Source organism: Euleptes europaea, chromosome 13 (assembly GCF_029931775.1).
Source record: "Euleptes europaea isolate rEulEur1 chromosome 13, rEulEur1.hap1, whole genome shotgun sequence".
Lineage (NCBI taxonomy): Eukaryota > Metazoa > Chordata > Lepidosauria > Squamata > Sphaerodactylidae > Euleptes > Euleptes europaea.
The window spans coordinates 28,930,571-28,951,466 of record NC_079324.1 but is presented as its reverse complement, the minus strand read 5'-3'; the positions used below and the strand labels follow the sequence as shown (position 1 = coordinate 28,951,466).

At 45.9% G+C, this 20,896-nt stretch overlaps 1 protein-coding gene across 1 annotated transcript; it reads right to left on the bottom strand.

Annotated features, from left to right (window-relative positions):
* Nucleotides 1–1,960: 1,960 nt before the first annotated feature.
* STEEP1 (STING1 ER exit protein 1) lies at nt 1,961–13,116 on the bottom strand. The gene is made up of 7 exons (XM_056859615.1): nt 12,993–13,116; nt 10,584–10,701; nt 8,860–8,901; nt 7,333–7,471; nt 5,143–5,232; nt 4,063–4,155; nt 1,961–2,046 (listed from the first exon to the last, which is right to left on the bottom strand). The coding sequence occupies exons 1-7, from the start codon at nt 13,114–13,116 to the stop codon at nt 1,984–1,986; spliced, it is 669 nt and encodes a 222-aa protein (XP_056715593.1). The 3' UTR covers nt 1,961–1,983.
* Nucleotides 13,117–20,896: the final 7,780 nt, after the last annotated feature.

The following is a 20,896-nucleotide window of genomic DNA, read 5'->3' as shown; positions in this document are numbered from 1 at the left end:
TTACTTGTGACCCCGTAGGCAAGAGACGTTCAGAGGTGGTTTGCCATTGCCTACCTCGTCACACCCGTTATTCCTTGGAGATCTCCCATCCAAATACTTGGCAGGGTTGAGGCTGAGAGTGTGACTGGCCCAAGGTCACCCAGCAAGTGTCCATGGCAGAGTGGGAATTTGAACCTGGCTCTCGCAGATCCTAGTCTGACACCTTAACTCAGGGGTGTCAAACTCACATGAAGCTGCCTTATACTGAGTCAGACCCTTGGTCCATCAAAGTCAGTATTGTATACTCAGACCAGCAGCAGCTCTCCAGGGTCTCAGGCAGGGGTCTTTCACATCACCTACTTGCCGGGTTCCTTTAACTGGAAATACCGGGGATTGAACCTGGGACCTTCTGCATGCCAGGCAGAGGCTCTAACACTGAGGTACAGGCCTTCTCCAACTCATTTGTTACGAGGGCCAGATTTGACATAAATGTAACTTTGTCAAGCTGGGCCATGTGTACCATAAAATTTAATGCCAGATACCAAAGATATAAACTTTATAGAAGACACAGGTAAAGCCAATTAATGATATTTTATACTTAAAATACCAACATGCTTAATGCAAAAACACTCTTCAGTATTTTATTTTATTTAAGTCTTTGATAATTGTCACCTGAGGACAGGGGGGAGGGGGTTGCCTTGGCTGGCAAGCCCGCAGCAGGCTTGCCAGCCCAGATCGGGGTGGGAGGTGGCTGCCTCGCGAGCAGGATAAGAGCTCTCAAGAGGCTGGATGCAACCCCTGGGCCTTATGTTTGACACCCCTACCTTAACCACTACACCATGCTGGCTCTCCTCCGAATACAGAGGATCCCCTTTAGTCACCAGGGCTCATAGACAGCGATTGACCCATGTGTGTGTTAAGTGCCGTCAAGTCACTTCCGACTCATGGCGACCCTATGAATCAAAGTCCTTAAAATGTCTTATCTTTGACAGCCTTGCTCAGATCTTGCAAACTGAGGGCTGTGGCTTCCTTTATTGAGTCAATCCATCTCTTGTTGGGTCTTCCTCTTTTCCTGCTGCCCTCAACTTTTCCTAGCATGACTGTCTTTTCCAGTGACTCTTGTTTTCTCATAATGTGACCAAAATACGATAGCCTCAGTTTAGTCATTTTAGCTTCAAGTTCAGGCTTGATTTGATCTATAACCCACTGATTTTTTTTTTGGCAGTCCATGATATCTGTAACACTCTTCTCCAACACCACATTTCAAAGGAATCTACTTTCTTCCTATCAGCTTTCTTTATGAATATGCTATCCTTTATGAATATGCCTAATCCCCCTTTTAAAGCCATCTATATCTATATTTTTACTTTGTTAAAGCTAAGCAGTTCTCAGGGTGGCCAATGCCTGAGTGGGAGCCACTCAAAAGCCTCTCCAAGTTCCCAAAGGAAGAGCAGGAGTGTAAATATATTAAATGTATTACGCTTGCCTACAGAGGAGAAACTTTTTTACACGGTACAGATGTTACCGGTTGTGTCAAATGAGGTGGGGGAAACAGCAGGCCTCAAAAGTTAACTTATCAAGGTTTTATTTTCTGTACAGTTAGTTTCTGTGTTATCAATTAAAAAAAACCTCTAGATGGGCAGACGCCTACCCATGAAAAATAATCATAAATCTTCAGCGTATCTGAGCCATATTAATGCTTTTATATACACACCCTCAACAAGAGGCTACCTTGAAAGGGTCAGGTTGCTTGCCAGTAACTTGTGTTGATTGATTACTTCCCAGGCATACAACCAGAAATTTCAGAAGATGTTAACAACATGGCATACAACAGAACAGATAATCCATCTCTGAAACCAGAACAGTCCCATCTGTGAAGCTGATGACCATCATTAAAGATGTGTCCGGATTTCACTTGGCCCGCCACGCAGGATGGGAGTTGCTGCAGCTTGCTTTCTTCCTCAGAAACAAAACGTCTTGGCGATTACCACCTCTCAGAGTTTCTTACTTGAACTGGTTATCGATTAGTGTTCCTTTCATTTTGGCCTTCTTGGCTTCCAGTTCAGCCTGATTTAAAATTAGGAAGAAGAAAAAGGTTGTGGGTTTTTTTTTTTTGCACGCTAATATGAAACAGAAGCAGATGAATGGCAGTGGGATTCAAGGAATACTGGTGTTCTTCAGAAGCTTATTAGGAGCTCCTTAATCAGAACATCATTAATAGGGAGGACAAGCTTCCCTGAAAGTCAAGCTTGCTCAATCCAATTTTCTCCTGCAGTGTGCATCTTTCAGGAATGTGCTGGTTATGTGGGATCACACTGGTTATGTTTTTAAGCATTCAGTTCACAGCGAGGCCCCACATGCCAGTTGTTACTGTGCAACCTAGGCCACTTCCCAGAATCCTCTGCAGTGCACTACGGTTCTGTAGCAGACATGTGAGCTGCTGTGGACTGGGACATTAAAACAGACCTAGAACAAACTGAGCCAAGCAGCCCTGCACTGCAGACCTTCACTGCAGCAGTGACAACAGCGATTACAGGCTCATCACTGAACTACACATGTTCTCAAAATTCTCAATGTTGCTGCGGCCCAGATCCGAGCTCAACAGATTTTGTGGCGCCATTTCGCTCAGCTTACTCCCGGCCACCCGCAGCCCTCCAAGAACATTTCTGGTAAGTGAAAAGGACAGTCCACCCTGGTATTCCCTGGTTCCCTGCACAACCCCAACAGGGAAAAGCTTACAAGTTGGAAAGCTGCTGCTCTACCGAACCAGCCAGAGAGGCAGTACCAAGCTTTTTGTTGGGATGGGGGAGGGAAGTCTTCGAGCATTATGCCTTACTTATTCATTTGGTGAGGTGTTATGTGAAACTCAAAAAAGTTTCCCATCTCTCCTTTGAACTAATTGGCCGACCCAAGACAAGAGATTGTCTCGTCAATTAAATACCTCATTGTGATGCGTCACCATGCTCCAAATAGTTACAGCTTCCCCTGCAGCAACTGACTATTATCCTTCCAGGGTTAATGTCATCAACCTATCAATTATTTTAGGGTCTTCCTGTTGACAAGTTGGTTGTATAAACAAAACTAACTGTATGCAATAACAGGCAGAGATCACTGTGTCTAGTATATACTCTTAAGGTGTACTATTTGAAGGACGAAGAAAGTGAAAATCAAGCAACAGCAATGAAAGAAAATAATTGCACTGATTTTCCCAACATTTATTTATTATACTATTAATATCCCAGTTTTCCCTTGTGGGTCAAGGTCGAGTTGGATCCAGACTAACTTTTCTGATAACAGAAGGGGTAGGGTAATTGCCCCCAACTTCCTCTTCCAGCTGCAGACCCCCAATCTGCCACTCATGAGGTTGTTGAGGGCCCCCGATCCCAAGAAGCAGCATTTGGGAGAGATCAGTGGGCTTCAGCGGGTCAAGGGGGAAGAAGGTATGTTCTGTACTACAAAAGTGCCTTCCGTGAGTGGAAAATGTAGTCTGGATCCAACCCTAAGAAAGGTTAGAGTATGCAAACCAGATGGAGCTTACAGACAGTCCTCTTGGCCACTATGGCCACGTGCTTTTCAAAACAGCAAGGCAGGGTTACCGCACTTGTATTCCCAGCGATGTATTAAGAGTTTGAAAATGTTATAAAAAATAATTTTCGCACTTTCTATGTATTCTCACCGAAGTATTAAGAGTTTGAAAACGTTATAAAAAACACTGTTCACACTTTGTTTGACCCCTTTAGCTGTGAAGACGTCTTCCAACCATTTATAAGCCGTGGTATCCAAAAACCCTTTTAAAGCGATGTTTTTTATAACATTTTCAAACTCTTAATACGTCGCTGGGAATACAAAGTGCGGTAACCCCCAGAGTCCATGCGCACTCCTAAGCTCTTCACCTGCTCTGCAAATGCAAACTCTGCTCCCTCCAGAAGAAGAGGGTGTCAGTCCTTCCAAAGCACCAGCCTTCCTGACCAGCATCACCTCCATCTGGTCTGGATTGAGCTTTCAACTTGTTCTGTTTTAGCCCCTTGACTGCTGTCTCAAAGCAAAAGGAAAGGGTCTGTGGGGCAGGGGAGTTAAATTTACCAGCTCCTGCAGCCTCCTCTTGCTCATGCCTTTCCGTTCCAGCTGCTTCTCGATCACCTTGGCATTCTGCGCATAGGAATCAGCAATTTCTCTCTGGAAAACAGATGATGAATCGTTATCTTGTAGCTGAACACAGTACTGCTCTGCAGCACTCATTACAAATATTAGCAAAAACGGCACTGCCTTTCCTCCCTCTTCTAGGAGAATAAAGTCCCAGATGTTGCCATCTGGGTGGGGATATGCCATAGATACAAGGCCGGGATCTGAAAAACCATCCAACTAGTTTCATGGCCCAAAAATCTGGACTTGTTTCTTGGACAACTGCACTTCTCCTCGCCCTGTCTAAATGGCCAAAGTCTTTTGAAACTGAGGCAAATGGCGGAAGCAGACTGTGATGTGGCACTGTGTGTACATGCATGTATCTGATGTATAAAGAACACACATCCAGAAGAAGGCCCAGAGCAGGGTCCCAAGAGCAGAAACAAACGCAGAAACTGCAGAGATGGGGGAACTGCATATTGTTCTTGATCAGTGGCCTGTGTCCATCTACGTTAAGGGAACTTACATTTTCTTAAGAATTCCTTCCTCTTGCTGAAGCCCCGTTATGCTGCTCCTGAGGGTCTACTGAAACCCAAAGGACAAAATCTGGGGAGGCTCACTGGGTTGTAGTGGAAGGAAAGAATCAGTGAAAAATCACCACCCCCTTAAGAAAACTCACGGGCATGTGAGTTTTCTTAACAACTTGATGGAGTAATTCAGAATCATAGAGGTGGAAGGGACCACTAGGGTCATCTAGTCCAACCCCCTGCACAATGCAGGAAATTCACAACTACCTCCCCCCACACCCCCACTACCTCCATGTCCAGAAGATGGCCCAAAAAATCCTCCAGGATCCCTAGCCAATCTGGCCTGGAGAAAAATTGCTTCCTGCCCATGGTGACCAGCATTACCCTGGGCGTGTAAGAAAGGGCCATGAGAACCAAATACTGACACAACCCTTCCTGCCCTCCCTCTCATGATCTGCCACAGAAGGCTACTTGGACATCACTTGCTGCTGTGAGAAGGACGGAAAAGACTCACCGCTTCAATCTCCTCCTCCTCTTCGTCAATGGTCGAGACGGTGACCGAGCTGAACTTGCCCATGTCCTTGGTCCGTTTGGTCATCATCACCTGGGAAACCAACAAGAGGTTCCTTTATTTATTTGGATAGAGCTTGTGGCTCAGATAACATACTGAGCTCTCTGACTTTGCTGCACTGGAGGAGCTTCATGGAAATCTAATGCTGGGAATCTAATGCCCCCTTCAGAGGGGGCCTGACCTGTGAGACTTCGCTGCCACAGACCACAACTCACTATTAGGAGCAGTGCTGTTTGCTCCTCTGTGGGAGCTCTGCAGCCCAGCAGGTCTTGCCTAAAGTGAACAGTATGATGAACACATGAATCTGCCTTCTACTGAATCAGACCCTTGGTCCATCCACGTCAGTATGGTCTACTCAGACCGGCAGCGGCTCTCCAGGGTCTCAGGCAGAGGTCTTTCCCATCACCTACTTACCTAGTCCCTTTAACTGGAGATGCCGGGGATTGAACCTGGGACCTTCTGCATGCCAAGCAGAGGCTCTAACACTGAGCCACAGCCCCATAGCCATGCTGAATGCTTTCCATTTTTTAAAAAGCTCCTGCTCTTCCTCCAAGGGGCTCAGGGCAGCGCACCTGTCTCCCCTCTCCTACTTTTTATCTTTGCAACAATTCTTAAGGTAGCTTAGGCCAAGAGAGAATGACTGGCCCAATCTCATCCAGTGAGTTTCACCGCTCAGCAGTACGGTTGCCAGTCAGATACTCAGCAGGAGACTTGGGGGGGGGGTCGTGTCAATAGTGTGACGTCACCCCCGAAATGAGATCACGCCATTGACATGATGGTGATTTTTGGCTGACTTTTTAAAGCTCAGTTTGGCCTGAGTTTATCAGGGCTTAGAAGCTAAGCATGGTCAGTCACAGTTAGTACTTGGGTTGCTATGAAGAAGAGAATGGCATACCACCTTTGCTCACCTTCTGCCTTGAACACACCATGGTTGGGGTTGCCATGGCACATCCTTCTTTTCTGGGTTGGGGGCTGCTGCTGGGAAGTCTCCCACTATAATGGGAGACCTGGCAGCCCTGGGATTCACACCCCATCCCAGTTGGGCAGGACATGGTGATGGCTGCCCAACTTGGAAGGCTTTAAGAGGGGAGTGGACATGTTCACAGAGGATAGGGCTATCCATGGCTACTAATCAAAATGAATATTAGTCATAATGCATGCCTATTCTCTCCAGAATCAGAGGAGCATGCCTATTATGTTAGGTGCTGTGGAACACAGGCAGGATAATGCTGCTGCAGTCGTCTTTCTTGTTTGTGGCTTCCTAGAGGCACCTGGTTGGCCACTGTGTGAACAGACTGCTGGACTCGATGGGCCTTGGTCTGCTCCAGCATAGCTTTTCTTATGACATTCTAACCACTGCACCGATACACCAGGATGCTGATGCATACCATGGGACTTAAAAGCACCTCACTTAGGGAACGTTGGGAGGGGGGCTGCAGGTCCTAGGAAATGCAACCACAAACACTTTTCAGTAGTGCTACCTGGGCAGCCCCAAACATACACACAACCAGCTGTCCTATCAGCAGTGCGCAAAGAAGCTCTTCTTCCCAGAAATCACCCGACTATGGAGTCAGCTGTGCAGAAGGCAGAGTCCCATCAGCACCCCAGCCAGCCCATGGCAGGACCTGCTGTTGTGATAGTGGGGAGGCGATTTCCTTGTTGATGATGATAACAGGTCTCTTGGAACAAGAAAAAGGGATTGATGGAAGTCCAAAGCCAGTGTGGTGTAATGGTTAGAGTCCTGGACTAGGATCTGGGAGATCCAGGTCTGAATCCCCATTCTACCAAGGGAACTTGCTGGGTGACCTTGGGCCAGTAGTGTACTCGCAGCTTGAACTACCTCACAGGGCTGTTGTGAGGGTAAAAAGGAGGAGAAAAGAATTATGTGAGCCAAGGCGGGGAATAAATGAAGTAAATAAATCAAGACAGACTGGGATTGTGTTATCTAAGGCTCACGGTGAAGTCTGCCTCAACACAAGGCCCATGTGCTTATCATTAAAAAGGATAAAAAAAGATACAATTCACAACGGTACAGAAAGGCTCTAGTTGTTGGGACCTCAAATACAGCATCGCCTGCCGTTTTGTCCCCTTCCACCTCCCTGCAAGGTGTTACGATCATGGCATGCATCTTACCTTCTTGGGAGGCTCTTGCTTCTGGGTGTAAATGTTTGTCTTTCCAAAGCCCTGTCCAAATTTGACCACAGCACCATCGACAATGAACGTCACTGGGGCATTCTTCTGCTGGTGCTGGTAAAAGAGAAGCAGCCCACACCTGAGGAAGAATATATCAAGCGTTTTTGTGTTTAAAAAAAAAGGAACAAATGGTTTGTTTTAATCTGACAGAATCAAGTTGATATGTCTGGTATGGGTGTTGCTCCATTATGATCACGAGCAACAACCGTGTATGAAAACACCATTTTCTGGTTTACAAGAAGTTGACTACAAACAAAATAAGGTATGTGAAGTACTAGGAACATTTGAAAGCAATAGGCGAATGCCAGTATTATGTTTATAATGCTAAACATTTATATAGTGCTGAGTTCAAACTGCTTTCATGTACACTGTCTTGTAACTTTGCAGCACCCCTGTGAGGTAGGCCATTATTATTATTCTGTGCAGAATGGAAGCTGACAGAGGTTGACTTGCATGGTCTAGAGCGTGCATTTGCAGCAGAGGTAAAATTTGAACTGGGGATCTCCCAGATCAAAGCTCATGACCCATTCTGCTACTCCAGCTCCCGATATTAATTTTTTTAATCATGCAATTTGTTTGCTTTTGCTCTAAGTATTGTTTTATTAGTACATATAATCGGTTTCTTAAGGCAGCCGCAATATAGTTTCATTGCCCCATCAGCCAAACATTGCGGGATCCAGCAATTCACATGTCTTGCATTAAAAATTTGTCACCTGTTAGTTAAGGAGCTTGGAAAGGAAGGCAGCACAGTACAGCCCGATTTCATCAGACATCGGAAGCTAAGAAGGGTCAGTACTTGGATGGGAGACCACCAAGGAAGGCTCTGTAGAGGAAGGCAATGGCAAGCCACCTCTGCTTATCGTTTGCCTTGAAAACCCCTTGCTGGAGTTGCCAGAAGTTGGCTGCGCCTTGACGGCAGTTATGGTGCTAACTCAACCATTAGTCCAAATTTTGGCTGGGAAAATCCCAGGTGCTGGATCAACTCTGCATATAAGAATGTTATGCTGACAGTTAGGATTTTGAAGCAATTTTTGAGCCATGATCTAGACCAGGGGTGTTGAACTCAATTGTTACGAGGGCCAAATATGACATAAATGTCACTTGGTCAGGCCAGGCCTTGCCAGCCCAGATCGAGAGTGGGAGGGTGGCTGCCTCAGTTGGCTTGTGGGCCAGATAAGAGTTCTCAAGGGGACGGATCCAGCCCTTGGGCCTTATGTTTGACACCCCTGATCTAGACAAATGTTAAATCCGTGCCTAGCTAGCCTTCCCAAAACAACAGCCACCATTCGCTGGCAAATCAAGGCGTATAAACACATATCGACATAGGTTCACATTCAAGAAGCCATGCCTTCTGAGCAACGGACTGAGGTATCACAGAATATACAGACATGGAATTTAACATTACATACAGAAGTATGCAGCCCTTCCTACAATGTAATCTGAATACTTTCTTCAGGAGATACTTACTTTCCACATTTTTTCCTGTATTGTCGTTCAATGCCTTCTGGCCTGGAGAAGAAAAACAGGCAGCACTTACTATGTGAAGAAAAGAGGCACCAGCCAAACACTGGGCTCCATTTGCCGTTAAAAAGAACGCATAACAAAAAAATTACCTGTGTGTCAAGAGAAGTTACCTGAAAATTGCAGTTTTGCACATTACCAGTAAGTTTAAAACACATGTGATAAAAGTGGATTCTGGGGAGTGCAGATATGGATTTATATCCCTTTGTTATATCATAATTTATCTAATAAGCCTAGGTGACAGCCTCTAGTTCTGCCCTTCAGGCATCCCTGAGTACAGGGGAATAGGCAGATACTAAGTGGCATAGCCATTTAGAGGCTGTGGAGCTCCTGGGAGGTGGGGAGGAGAGTTAAATGGAGGGAAAGTGTATCATCGCCTCAGATAGAGCTTGGGGAAGCAACAGAGAAACAGAAAACTACCAGGAGATTAGTTGGGTTGTTAGACTTCGCAAAGTGAAGGAAAAGAACTCTATAGTTCTAGACATCCATAGTATAGGAACACAGGGCTCAGGGGTTGATAAAGAGGAAGGAATAGAGACAGTGTCCTGTGTTACCATAGGGAAATAGGTTAGGGACTGTGAGGGGATTGAGGGATATATCCCAAGCAATAAGCTCACCTTATTTCAACAGGCTGAGACTCTTGAGTTTAAGGAGGAGTTCCAAATAAAGTCATTCTCTTCCTCTCTCTCTGACAGAAATAACCTGTCAGTTCAGTTATCCTGTGGGGTGTGAATCTGTAACTGTTTTAAAACAGACTTCTGTTGTCCTTTGCTGTAATAACCAATAACTTGTTATATTCCTTGCTTATCCACCAAACCACTGAGCCCTTATAAAGAATAGATAATAAACTTGTTTGTGTTGTAAAAGGAAAGTGTTGGTGTCCAAGAGAAGGGGAGGTGGAAGTAGTAGAAATTACCTCAGATTCCTATTCTACCTCCCCAGGCTTCTCTGTAACAGCAGCGTGTAATCCAGCACAGGTATTAGTTGACATTGTCTTACTCTCAGTCGCAAGCCATGCCATCTCTAAAATCAACTCAGTCATTGCTACTGGAAGGTGTGATGGGGTGGGTGGGGAGCTGAGGAAGCACCTGGTGATCACATGGCTCTACCATACAAATAATCTACAAGGAGGAGCCAGCTGCCTTTTTACAAATTTGATGGAATCCCCAAACTTGGGGGAAATACAAATTTTTTTTTTAAGCATAAGGGGTAACCCTCCACTAACAGCACTGTGTGAATGTGTAGCCAGTGCTGAGGGGAAAAAATTAAACCTCCAAGCGGCATTTTTGGGTTTTCAGGATGAGCCAAAATGGAACCCAACAATGTGGGCTGGTTCCAAGAAGGAGGTGATTGCCAGAAAAGGGTGAACAAGAAGGGGGCTGAGGGCTGGAAGAAAACACTGCAGGGGACTGGAGGGAAGGAGATCTGAAAAAAGGCAGCCGGAGACAGGGCAGAGGAGAGGCAGAGGAAAGAAGGAAGAAAGGGGAGCTACACAGGGAAGCAAAGAAAGAAAGTAGATACAGAGCTAGCAGGGTGGTGGCAGGGGCAGAAGAAGTGATGGCAAAGGCAGAGGAATGTGGAAGAAGACGAAGCATTTGGCCTTCACCGTATATAGCACTACTGAAACTTTACTGCACAGGTATTTCCCAGTGGAGCTTGAATTAGCCTACCTGCGGAGATAAACATTTTCCTCCTCCTCGGTGTTACAGAATTTGTGTGCATGTTTGGCAGCGTCAATCACCCGGGCTCGGTCGCGTGGTCTCATGGGCAGCTTCTCGAGTTGACAATCTGCAGAATACAAGCCAGTCAACTAAGATGCCGGGTACGGAAATGAGGTTCAACCAGCAGGCTCTTTTTCTAAAGCAGCAGGCAGGCAGAATTTTGGCCTACAGATAGGCCCTTGGTCACCATAGTTTTCACAGAAGTATTTGTTTTGTACTCATTCTATTTCCAGGAAAAAATAAAATTGGCTTTCACTTGAATAGCACCACATACAAAATGGTTATAACTCCTGTTTTTTTTTTTTTTTTTTTACAAACAGAGGCAGACTACACTACATCTTTAGTTTGTTAGTGACGAAAAGAAGACATAAAGTCACACATGATGCTGCCTTAAATGGAGTCAGGCTACTGGTCTATCAAGGTCACTGACTGGCAGCAGCTCTCCAGATTCTCAGGTAGAGGTTTTTCACGTCATCCACTACCAGATCCTTTAAACCAGAGATTCCCAAACTTTTTTAGTCATGGAGCACTTTTCAGGAGAGCACTAATTTTCACCCAGCACCTATATACTAAAACCAATGACAGTAATTTTTTTCTCCCCAGTCTCTTCACGGAGCACAAGGAGGTGTTTTGCAGAGCATCAAGCGCTCTGTGGAGCATAGTTGGGAACCGCTGCTTTAAACTGAAGATGCCAGGGATTGGAACTGGGACCTTCTGCATGCAAAGCAGACGCTCTGCCACTAAGTCATGCCTCCTCCTCTAAATATCCTTATGCCCTTCTGGTTCAGATACAAACCATGTCAGAATATCCCACAAAACAAAATTTAATTTCTAAAATAAGAAATTAAGGCTGCCAGGAAATCCAGCCTGGAACCAATGGAAGTAGTACCAATTCTTGGAAGTGTACACTTGATGACAGCCTAACAGTGCAATCGTAATGAGAATTACTCCAGTCTAAGCCCATTCATTTCAATAGACTGGAGTAACCATGCATAGGAATGCACTGTAAATGCCTTATTTTTTTATTAGTACATCCTTAAAAGTTTTTGGAGAAAAGGTTAGTCTCTTTGCCCTCCAGGCATTTATTAACTATCCCACCTTCCTATATAAAAATGACATTCTGAGACCATCTAGCCCCGTGTTGGCGAACCTATGGCACGCGTGCCACTTCCGGCACGCGTAGCCCTCTCTGCCGGCACCCGCGGGTGGGCTCCAAAAGGCCTCCCGGGTCGTCTGTGCCCCTCCCTCTCTCAGCTGAGCTCCCCCCCCACCGTGTGTGCGTGGGCGCGTCAGCTTCCTGCCTCGCACTCACGCGGCTGGCTTCTTCCTCTTCCCCCCTCTCGCCCCCAACAGCTGACAGGCGGCGGGGAGGCCAGCAGCAAGGAGGCGGGGCCTCCTCCTCCAGCAGCAGCTCCTCCTCGCCGCCTTCCTCCTCCTCGTCCCCCTCAGGCGGCTCCCAAAAGTCCCGCTCCAGGCTGCCGCCACCATCGTCCTCCTCCTCAGGCGCCTCTCCCCAGGCCGTTTTCGCCTGCCGCCTCCTCCTTCTCAGGGCGCCTGCGGAGGGCCAGGCGGCCCCTCAACAGCCGCGTGTCTGCCAGAGAAGGGCCTGCCATCTCCCGCCGTCCTCCCCCTCTCCCCCGCTCGCGCTTGTCCCTGACTCTTGCTGTAAGCTTGTGGGGTAGCCGGAGCCACCCTCAAGTCCTCTGGCTCGGGAGTGGCTGCGTGGCCTCTGCCTTCTCCCTCCCTGCCCCCTAAGGTCGCCCGCAGGCTGGCGGGGTCGCGAGTGTTGGCGCGCTCGCCCTCGCTGCCCCCTCCTCCCCTGCCCCCTCCCAGCTGGGAGGTGACCGATGCTGCTGCGCTGGGCCCCAACATCTCCGCCGTCCCGCACCATCGCTTCACCGCCTCCCCAGAGCTGCCAGTAAGGGGGGGAGAACTTCGGGTGTGCGCCCTGGAGCAAGTCCTGGGTTGGGCTTGAGGCCCGACCCAGGACACTTTCTTTCTTCCTTCCATCCTTCTGCAAGCCAAGCAGATGCTCTGCCACTGCGCCACATCCCCTCCAGTGACGCCCAATTGAAATCCCTGCGGATTTCACGCGAGTAAACGCTGTCGGGCGTGGTTGCCAGGGCACAGTCCGTGATCCTTTTTTTTATTATTATTATTTATATATATATATTTATTTTTGTAACATTAAACAAAACAAATACAAATACAATAATAAAAAAATAAAAAGAAAATACACAAGAGTTTCAATTATCTGCTCTTGTTAGTACACTCATAGTTACAAAATTATAAAGTTCAAAAGACAAAAAATAACCGTCCGTGACCCTCAACAGTTGGGCCCCGCCACTCGCGCCTTACCCAAAACCAGCACCATCTGCCCGCACAGGCAGTAATAGACGTGCAGGGGCTTCTCGCCGTCGTCGTATTCCTCGCGGTCGCGGGTGTCCGAGCAAACGACGGAGCGAGACACCACTTTCGGCATGGCGCCGCGGAAGCAGCCACCGACGACAACCTCCACACAAGCGCTTCCGGCGGGGGCAGCCCCGCCCCCTCGAGGGACGGAAGTGGGACTAAGCCCCGCCCCCTTGGCTCCGCTCGGCTGCCCCTTTTGCAGCCTCGAATACCGGAACGCCTGGTGAAGCGACGCGTTGCAAAAGGTGCGCGCGCATCTGCCCGCGTGCTACTAAGAGGCTCGGGCCTGTGTAGGAAGCTCCCCTCTCCCCCCCCCCCCCGATTTAATGCGCTAAGGACCTAGGCTTACCAGGTCCTACACGGGCGGGAGGTTTTTGGGGCGGAGCCTGAGGAGGGCGGGGTTTGAGGAGGGGAGGGACTTCAATGCCATAGAGTCCCATTGCCATTAAAGGTGAATGAATGAATGAATGAGTCCCATTGCCAAAGCGGCTGTTTTCTCCAATCGAACGGCTCTCTGTCGGCTGGAGATCAGTTGTAATAGCAGGAGCTCTCCAGCTAGTACCTGGAGGATGGCAACCGTATAAGGACCTGACGCATTTTCTTTTTTTATAATTTTTTTTATTTTCTTATTAAGTCACATACAATTTCAGTATTGTCATCTTCATAGTTGCCTAAAATAAAACAATTCCAAACTAATCAGCCTAATCAATATTGACTTTTTCCCCTGACTTCCCCTCTCCCCTCCTCTATCACATTAATATCTATATAATCCCCTCTGTATTTGTTTTCTAATTCATTATAATTCTTTGTAACATTTCTATAAACTACATATTATCGTCCTATATACTTTAATTATTGAATACTTCATCCTTTCAACATTAATCAATTGAATTAGATTAAGTCATATCCTTTAACATTTCCCATATTTAATTCGTTTTCCCAATATGTTATCCATGCCTCCCATTCTCTCACATATTCTTCATTGTCTTTTTGATTTACTAAAGCAGTAAGTTTAGCCATTTCTGCTAGTTCAAACATTTTATTTATCCAGTCATTCTTGTCTGGTATCTCAGACATTTTCAATTTAGCTGCATAGACCAATCTTGCAGCAGTGGTGGCATATATCAAAAAAGTTCTTTGTGGACCTGACACATTTTCTTATCTCACCCTGCTTACCCCCTTTTTTCAAACATTCCGCCTGACTAGGATTGCCACCCTCCAGGTGGTGGCAGGAGATCTCCTGCTATTACAATTGATCTCCAGCCGATAGAGATCAGTTCCCCTGGAGAAAATAGCCACTTTGGCAATTGGACTCTATGGCATTGAAGTCCCACCTCGCCCTCCTCAGGCTCCGCCCCAAAAACCTCCTGCTGGTGGCGAAGAGGGACTTGGCAACTCTACGCCTGACAGAGTTCTGGAGGACGTGTTCTGAGTTATCGTGGCTGGTTGTGGCTGGGGAAAAAACAAGGTATCACTTATTTTTAATTGTTGGGTTTTTTTCTTTGGTTCAGCATGGCTATCTGATTCCACTTTCTTCTTCCAGAGTTAGAAGGCAGGCATTTTCTGCAGGCCTGCTCTTTTTTCAGGAATACAAAGCATATTTTTAAATCAAAACATACCGAAGGCCAATATTCAAATAGCAGCCAAGAACTTATGAGCATTCAGTTCACTCGAACATTCAACTGATTTAATATTTTTTGTCCTGCAAGAATACAGCTCACAAGCTGCTTCTGAAAATCCCTTTAAACTCTAAAGCAGTTTGCGGCACAGTATTTGTGGAAAGGAAGCAGGCTGTTGTTTGAGAATCACACCCAAAGCTTCACTGGATGTACAGATCTACTTACACACTTCTTTTAATTTGTATCTAATTAATTCCTATCTAATAAATTTGGAAAAAGAAGTTGCAGAGTTCACAAGCACACTTAAAAATTGATACAGACAGGATTACTTTTAAGAACCAGGAAATCTGGAACCAAGGAGAGGACAGTCAGTCCTTGGCACAGAATTTTTAACAGATTCTACAACATATAAATGCAATACACTTAATTAAAGAAAATGACATATAATATGAAGCACAGAACGGAAAAACGGCGCTTGGCTGGAAACCAAGGTTTTAATAAGGCTGCCCAATTTTCTCAGTTTTCATTCACATATTATCACCACCCCCTGTCTTGGGCTTATTTTTTTTATTTCATGTATTTATATACGATGCTCTCCCATTGACTGAGATGGTATACTGATCAAAACAGACACAAGGCAACAGACGAAAGGCACAGAGCGACAGCATAAAGTATTATAATAAATTGTAAGCTTAAAAAAGCAAAATGTCTATATTTCCCTCAAATTTATCCAGCCTCCTGTGCTGGCTGTTTTCAAATCTTCTGCTTTTAGAGAAAACCATTTTGATACTGACTTTGCCATGGGATTCCTGTGAATTGTGGAGGATTCCGGGTAGTATTCTAGGATGCGCTTTCTGTTCATGTGAGACGCTCATTGGGCATGTCAGACCTGTCCGGAATCCGTAACCAAGAATATGCCATCAAAGAGTTGGTTGGGACTGTCAGGTGTGTTGTGGAGCCCAACTGGTTTGTGTCATGAGCTCATACAGAGCCACCATATTTTTTTCTGACGACCTGCTGCTAGTGTGCATGAGCAGAAAGCAAAAACAACACAACTCCTGCCTCTCTTTGCATGCTCACTGAGAGGAGCAACAGGACTAAGATGAGATAATTGGTGGAGAGGATTCCTCCATAGCTCTGACCCTTGGCTTGTACATTATGATGGTACTTGGTTTCTGTTTCCTGTCCCTGGCTCTTTTGGCCTGCTTCTTATGGTCTTAAGTCTTGACACCTGAGACAGCATATGACCATAAGAAAAGCCATGCTGGATCAGACCAAGGCCCATCAAGTCCCTCAGTCTGTTCACACAGTGGCCAACCAGGTGCTTCTAGGAAGCCCACAAACAAGATGACTGCAGCAGCACTATCCTGCCTGTGTTCCACAGCACCTAATATAACAGACATGCTCCTCTGATAATAGAGAGAATAGGTATGCATCATGACTAGTAGCCATTTTGCCTAGTAGCCATGGATAGCCCTATCCTCCATGAACATGTCAACTTTCTTCTTAAAGCCTTCCAAGTTGGCAGCCATCACCACATCCTGGGGCATGGAGTTCCACAATTTAACTATGCATTGTGTGAAGGGAAGGAGGGAGTTTCACAATTTAACTATGCATTGTGTGAAGAAATACGGTACTTACTTTTATCTGTTTTGAATCTCTCACCCTCCAGCTTCAGCCAGATGACCCCGTGTTCTAGTATTATGAGGGAGGAAGAAAAGCTTCTCTCTGTCCACTCCATACCATGTATAGTTTTATAGACCTCTATCATATCTTCCCTTAACCTCCTTCTTTCCATAAATCTGGCTCATCCTCTTCCTGTCACGTGACTCTGATTTCACATAATTGTGATGTTATATGCTTCCAGCTCATTGGATCTCTGATCTGGAAAGGCTGGACACCACTACCCAATGCTCCCTTATGGCCGCACGTTATAGGAGATGATCAATGGTGGTGGAAAGTGTGGTCAAGTCACAGCCAACTTATGGCAATCCCGGAGGGCTGTCAAGGCAAGGGATGAGCAGAGGTGGTTTGCCATTACCTGCCTCTGCATAGCACCTATGGCCTTCTTCAGTGGTCTCGCATCCAAGTACAAACCAGGGCCGACCCTGTTTAGCAGCTCAGATCTGATGAGATCAGGCTAGCCGGGGCCATCCAGCTCAGGGCAATGATCACTGTGTGTGTGTGTGTGTTAAGTGCCATCAAGTCGCTTCCGACTCCTGGCGACCCTATGAATGAAAGTCCTATCTTTGACAGCCCTGCTCAGATCCTGCAAATTGAAGGCCGTGGCTTCCTTTATTGAGTCAATCCATCTGTTGTTGGGTCTTCCTCTTTTCCTGCTGCCCTCAATTTTTCCTAGCATGACTAGGAAATGATCACTAGGGGTGGGCAAAAACACCACCAACAACACACCTCCACCTCATAACCCAAGCAGCAATACCAAAAACCAGAGCAAAAGCAAACGTTTAAAACCAGCACACAGATCACGGAATATGCAACTAAAACCAATCAAAGACCTGAGTGAAGAAAAAGATTTTAACTTGAGGCCTTGAACTGAAAAGAACAGGCACCCTGAAAACATCTGTGAGAAGGAAGAAGAAGAAAAAGAAAAGAAGAATTGGTTTTTATATGCCAACTTTCTCTACCACTTAAGGATGAATCAAACTGGCTTACAATCACCTTCCTTTCCCCTCCCCACAACAGATACCCTGTGAGGTAGGTGGGGCTGAGAGAGTTCAGAGAGAACTGTGACTAGCCCAAGGTCACCCAGCTGGCTTCATGTATAGGAGTGGGGGGAAAAAATCCAGTTCACCAGATTAGCCTCCACTGCTCATGAGGAAGAGTGGGGACTCAAACCCTGTTCTCCAGATCAGAGTCCACTGCTCCAAACCACCGCTTTTAACCACTACACCACGCTGGCTGGAAGGAATGCCACACTCACAGCTGTGTTCTTGGAGCTGCCCTTCTCCTCTCCCTTTGTGTTTGACATTACGCCAACCTTCTAGCTGAAGTGTGGTGTAGTGATGAGAGTGACAGGCCCATTGTACCATGGAAGTTTGCTGGGTACCCCTGGACTCTTTCTCAGACTAACCTACCTCACAGAGCTGTTGTGAGAATAAAATAGAAGTGAGGAGAACAGCACAGTAAATGCTTTAGGTCCCCACTGGGCAGAAAAGTAGGGTATAAAGATCTCGATAAATAAATAAATAAATAAGAACACCTGATCAGCCTTCAAAGATTCTTAGTATTTCTTCAGATCACAGTTTGGACAATACTGCTCTCCACCTATGGTTGCTGTTGCTCACAGCTGCTCATTCCAGCATAAAATCCAGATAATTATCAAGATGTTCTTTCTTTCTTTCCCCACTAATAGCACAGGTTATTCTTGTCACTCTCTTTACTCCTTGCTCTAGCTTGAGATACATCAAACAATTAGATTTATGGCTAAACAGAAGTTCTCTCCCATGTCCAAACCTAGCACATGGTATCACCATGGCTCTCACATGCCTCTGAGAGCCCAATTCTGAAGGGGGGGGGGTAGATCTGCAGCGGCTGGGAGCAGCGGAGCTGTGCCACCTCCTCAAAGGCTTCCCAGCCGCCGCAAAGCATATATTTAAAAAAATAAACAAAATAAAAATGGAGGCAATACCCCATTGAAACCAGCGAGGCTGTGCCACCAAAAAGGTGGCGCAGCCCCACTGCCACTTGAGGGGGTGTTCCCAGGGCAACAGGGCTGTGGGAGCCACCTAAAGACAGCTCTACCCCCACCCCCGGGAAACCCCCCCTCACTCCGGCGTGGCTTTCCCTTCTGGAAAAGCCTTTCCAGCATGGCTGTGCTGGTGGTGGGGGCAGTTGGTGCCCGAACTCCGGCATGTTTGCCCCTGCGCCAGTGTAGGTACCACCTTATTCTGTTATAAGGTGGCTCCTACGTCGGTGTGGGGTCACGCCGGCTCCAAAGGAGCTTCGGCCCCCGTTCAGGAATGGGCTGCCCATGTGCTAAACTACTTGAAGGTTTTTGACAGGGTTTTTGTGTGTGTGTGTGTGTGTGTTGCCGTTGCTGTTTAAACACAACACTCCTATCTGTAGAAATATTCACTTTTTGGTAGTTGTGCTGGGTAATGAATTTTAACTGTTTTTATTTATTTACTTACTTCATTTATACTCCACCTTTCTCCCCAGTGGGGACCCAAGGTGGCTTACCTAACTATTCTCTCTTCCGTTTCATCTGCACAAGAACAACCCTGTGAGGTAGGTTAAGCTAAGTGTGTCACCCAGGGAGCTTCTATAGCAGAGGGGGGAGCTGAACCTTGGTCTTCCAGATCTTAGTCGGACAAGCTGTATGCCATGCAGAGTTTAGAACAGACTATTTTATGATGAGTAATTCTGCTGTGATGATCTGTTATAGTCGAGTGTATTTTATTTCCGGTTTTAGATGGTGTTAGTTGTTGATAAATTTCTGTTTTACTTATGTTGTTGATGAATACGTTACAGTCTGCTCCTGTATCTAGCTTATGCATAAGTGAATTATTTTCCATTCACTGGCGCTTGCTCCCTAATAGGTATGTAAAAAACAGCAGCCCATATAATAATTCCAGATGGGTAGCTGAGTGAGGCTGCTGCAGCAAAATTAAAAGAGGAGTCTAATGGCACCTTAAGGACTACCAGAAATGTGTGATTTCTCAATCCCTTATAGGTGCTGATATCTTATTGTAACCCATCCTTTGCAGGTGATGAATTAGTTTAGCTAAATCTTTATGTGATCTCTGTACTTGGATCTGCTTATCACATTTCACCCTGTACTTTCCTAGATTAGATCTGATTTGATGTTCATTCTACTCTGCCTGTCTATCAACAATTGGGAGTGGTCCTCGCCTATTCTGGTAGATGGACTGATTGCTCTTTTTGGTTGGATCTGGATTTAAACTTGGTGGATGTGTGCCCTCTTGGATGCACACAGTAATGTGGTGAGGGGTGTGTGTCAGCGAAGCTGAGAGCAATATCATAAGGAGCTTACAGTCAAAAGGCAAAACTCCTAGCAGAGTCAATCAAGGCGGAATGGTCACAGCTGAGACACCAGACTAGGGCCATTTTTGCATGGTAATTAGCAGCGCGTTCCAGGCTGAATTGCCCTGCAGATTTTTTTGAATTTTGCACGCTGAACCGCAGACCTGCTTTGCATTACAAAAGAGCCCACTTAACGTGACCTTTTGTCTTTGCTCCACCACTGCTGTGAAGAATAACCAGAGGGAACCATGCAAAACAACAGCAGCACGTTATTTATGCATATGGTAATGGCTATGCAAACCAACGAAGAAGCAGGCGAGTGGAGTGTGTGGAATTTCTCCTTTTGCATCGGGACCGTGAATAGGCATTTTTAAAGTCGCATTTTTAAAAAGAGCTTTGAACGAACTTCAAAATTGACCATGCATAAATAGCCTTTGAGACATCCACCCCCTTCAAGAATCAATGGCCACATTAGAAGAAGAGAACAGACAGTTCCAATGGTGATGGAGGTGGAGGAATCTTTGAAGGGCAGCTACTGGGCAGCAGCAGTAATGGAAGGTGAATCTGGTGAAGAATATTTAACAGACAGCAGCAACCTATACTGTGGACAAGAGGCTACTGTTATGACAAAATATGGAGAAACAGAATGGTTTCCAGTTGGTAAAGGCATCAGACAAGGAAATACTTTATCTTCTGATCTGTTCAAACTGTATGCATAACATATCATAAGGAAAACTGGGTTACATTTAGATGAAGGTGGAATTAAAATTGATGGAAGGAACATTACGTTTGAGATACGCAGATTAAATCACATTAGTGGAAGGAAATGGTGAAACGACTACTGATAAAGGCTAAAGCAGAAAGTGCCAAAGAAGGATTATGGGTGAACATCAAGAAGACAAAAAGAATGACTACTGAGGAATTACACAAGTTTAAGGGTGACAAGCAATGGAAATTGTTTAAGATTTTCTATTCCTTGGCTCCAAACCAAAGGGAGACTACAACCAAAAAATCAGAAGGAGATTGATAGTGGGAAGGGCAGACATGAAGGAACTAGAAAAGATCCTTAAGTGTAAAGGTGTGTCATTGGCAACCAAGATCAAGATAATTCACATCATAGTATTCCCCATTACTATGCATGGGTGTGAAAGTTGAAGAAAGCTGACAGGAAGAAAGTTGACTCATTTGAAACGTGGTGTTGAAGAAGACTTTATGGATACAGTGGAC

Coding starts and splice junctions, on each gene's coding strand:
- STEEP1 (XM_056859615.1), bottom strand. CDS start 13,116: ATGCCGAAAGTGGTGTCTCGCTCCGTCGTTTGCTCGGACACCCGCGAC. Junction 8,902..10,583: donor GAAAATGTTTATCTCCGCAG/GTAGGCTAATTC, acceptor TTTCTTCTCCAG/GCCAGAAGGCATTGAACGAC. Junction 4,156..5,142: donor AGGAGGAGGAGATTGAAGCG/GTGAGTCTTTTC, acceptor TCTGTTTTCCAG/AGAGAAATTGCTGATTCCTA.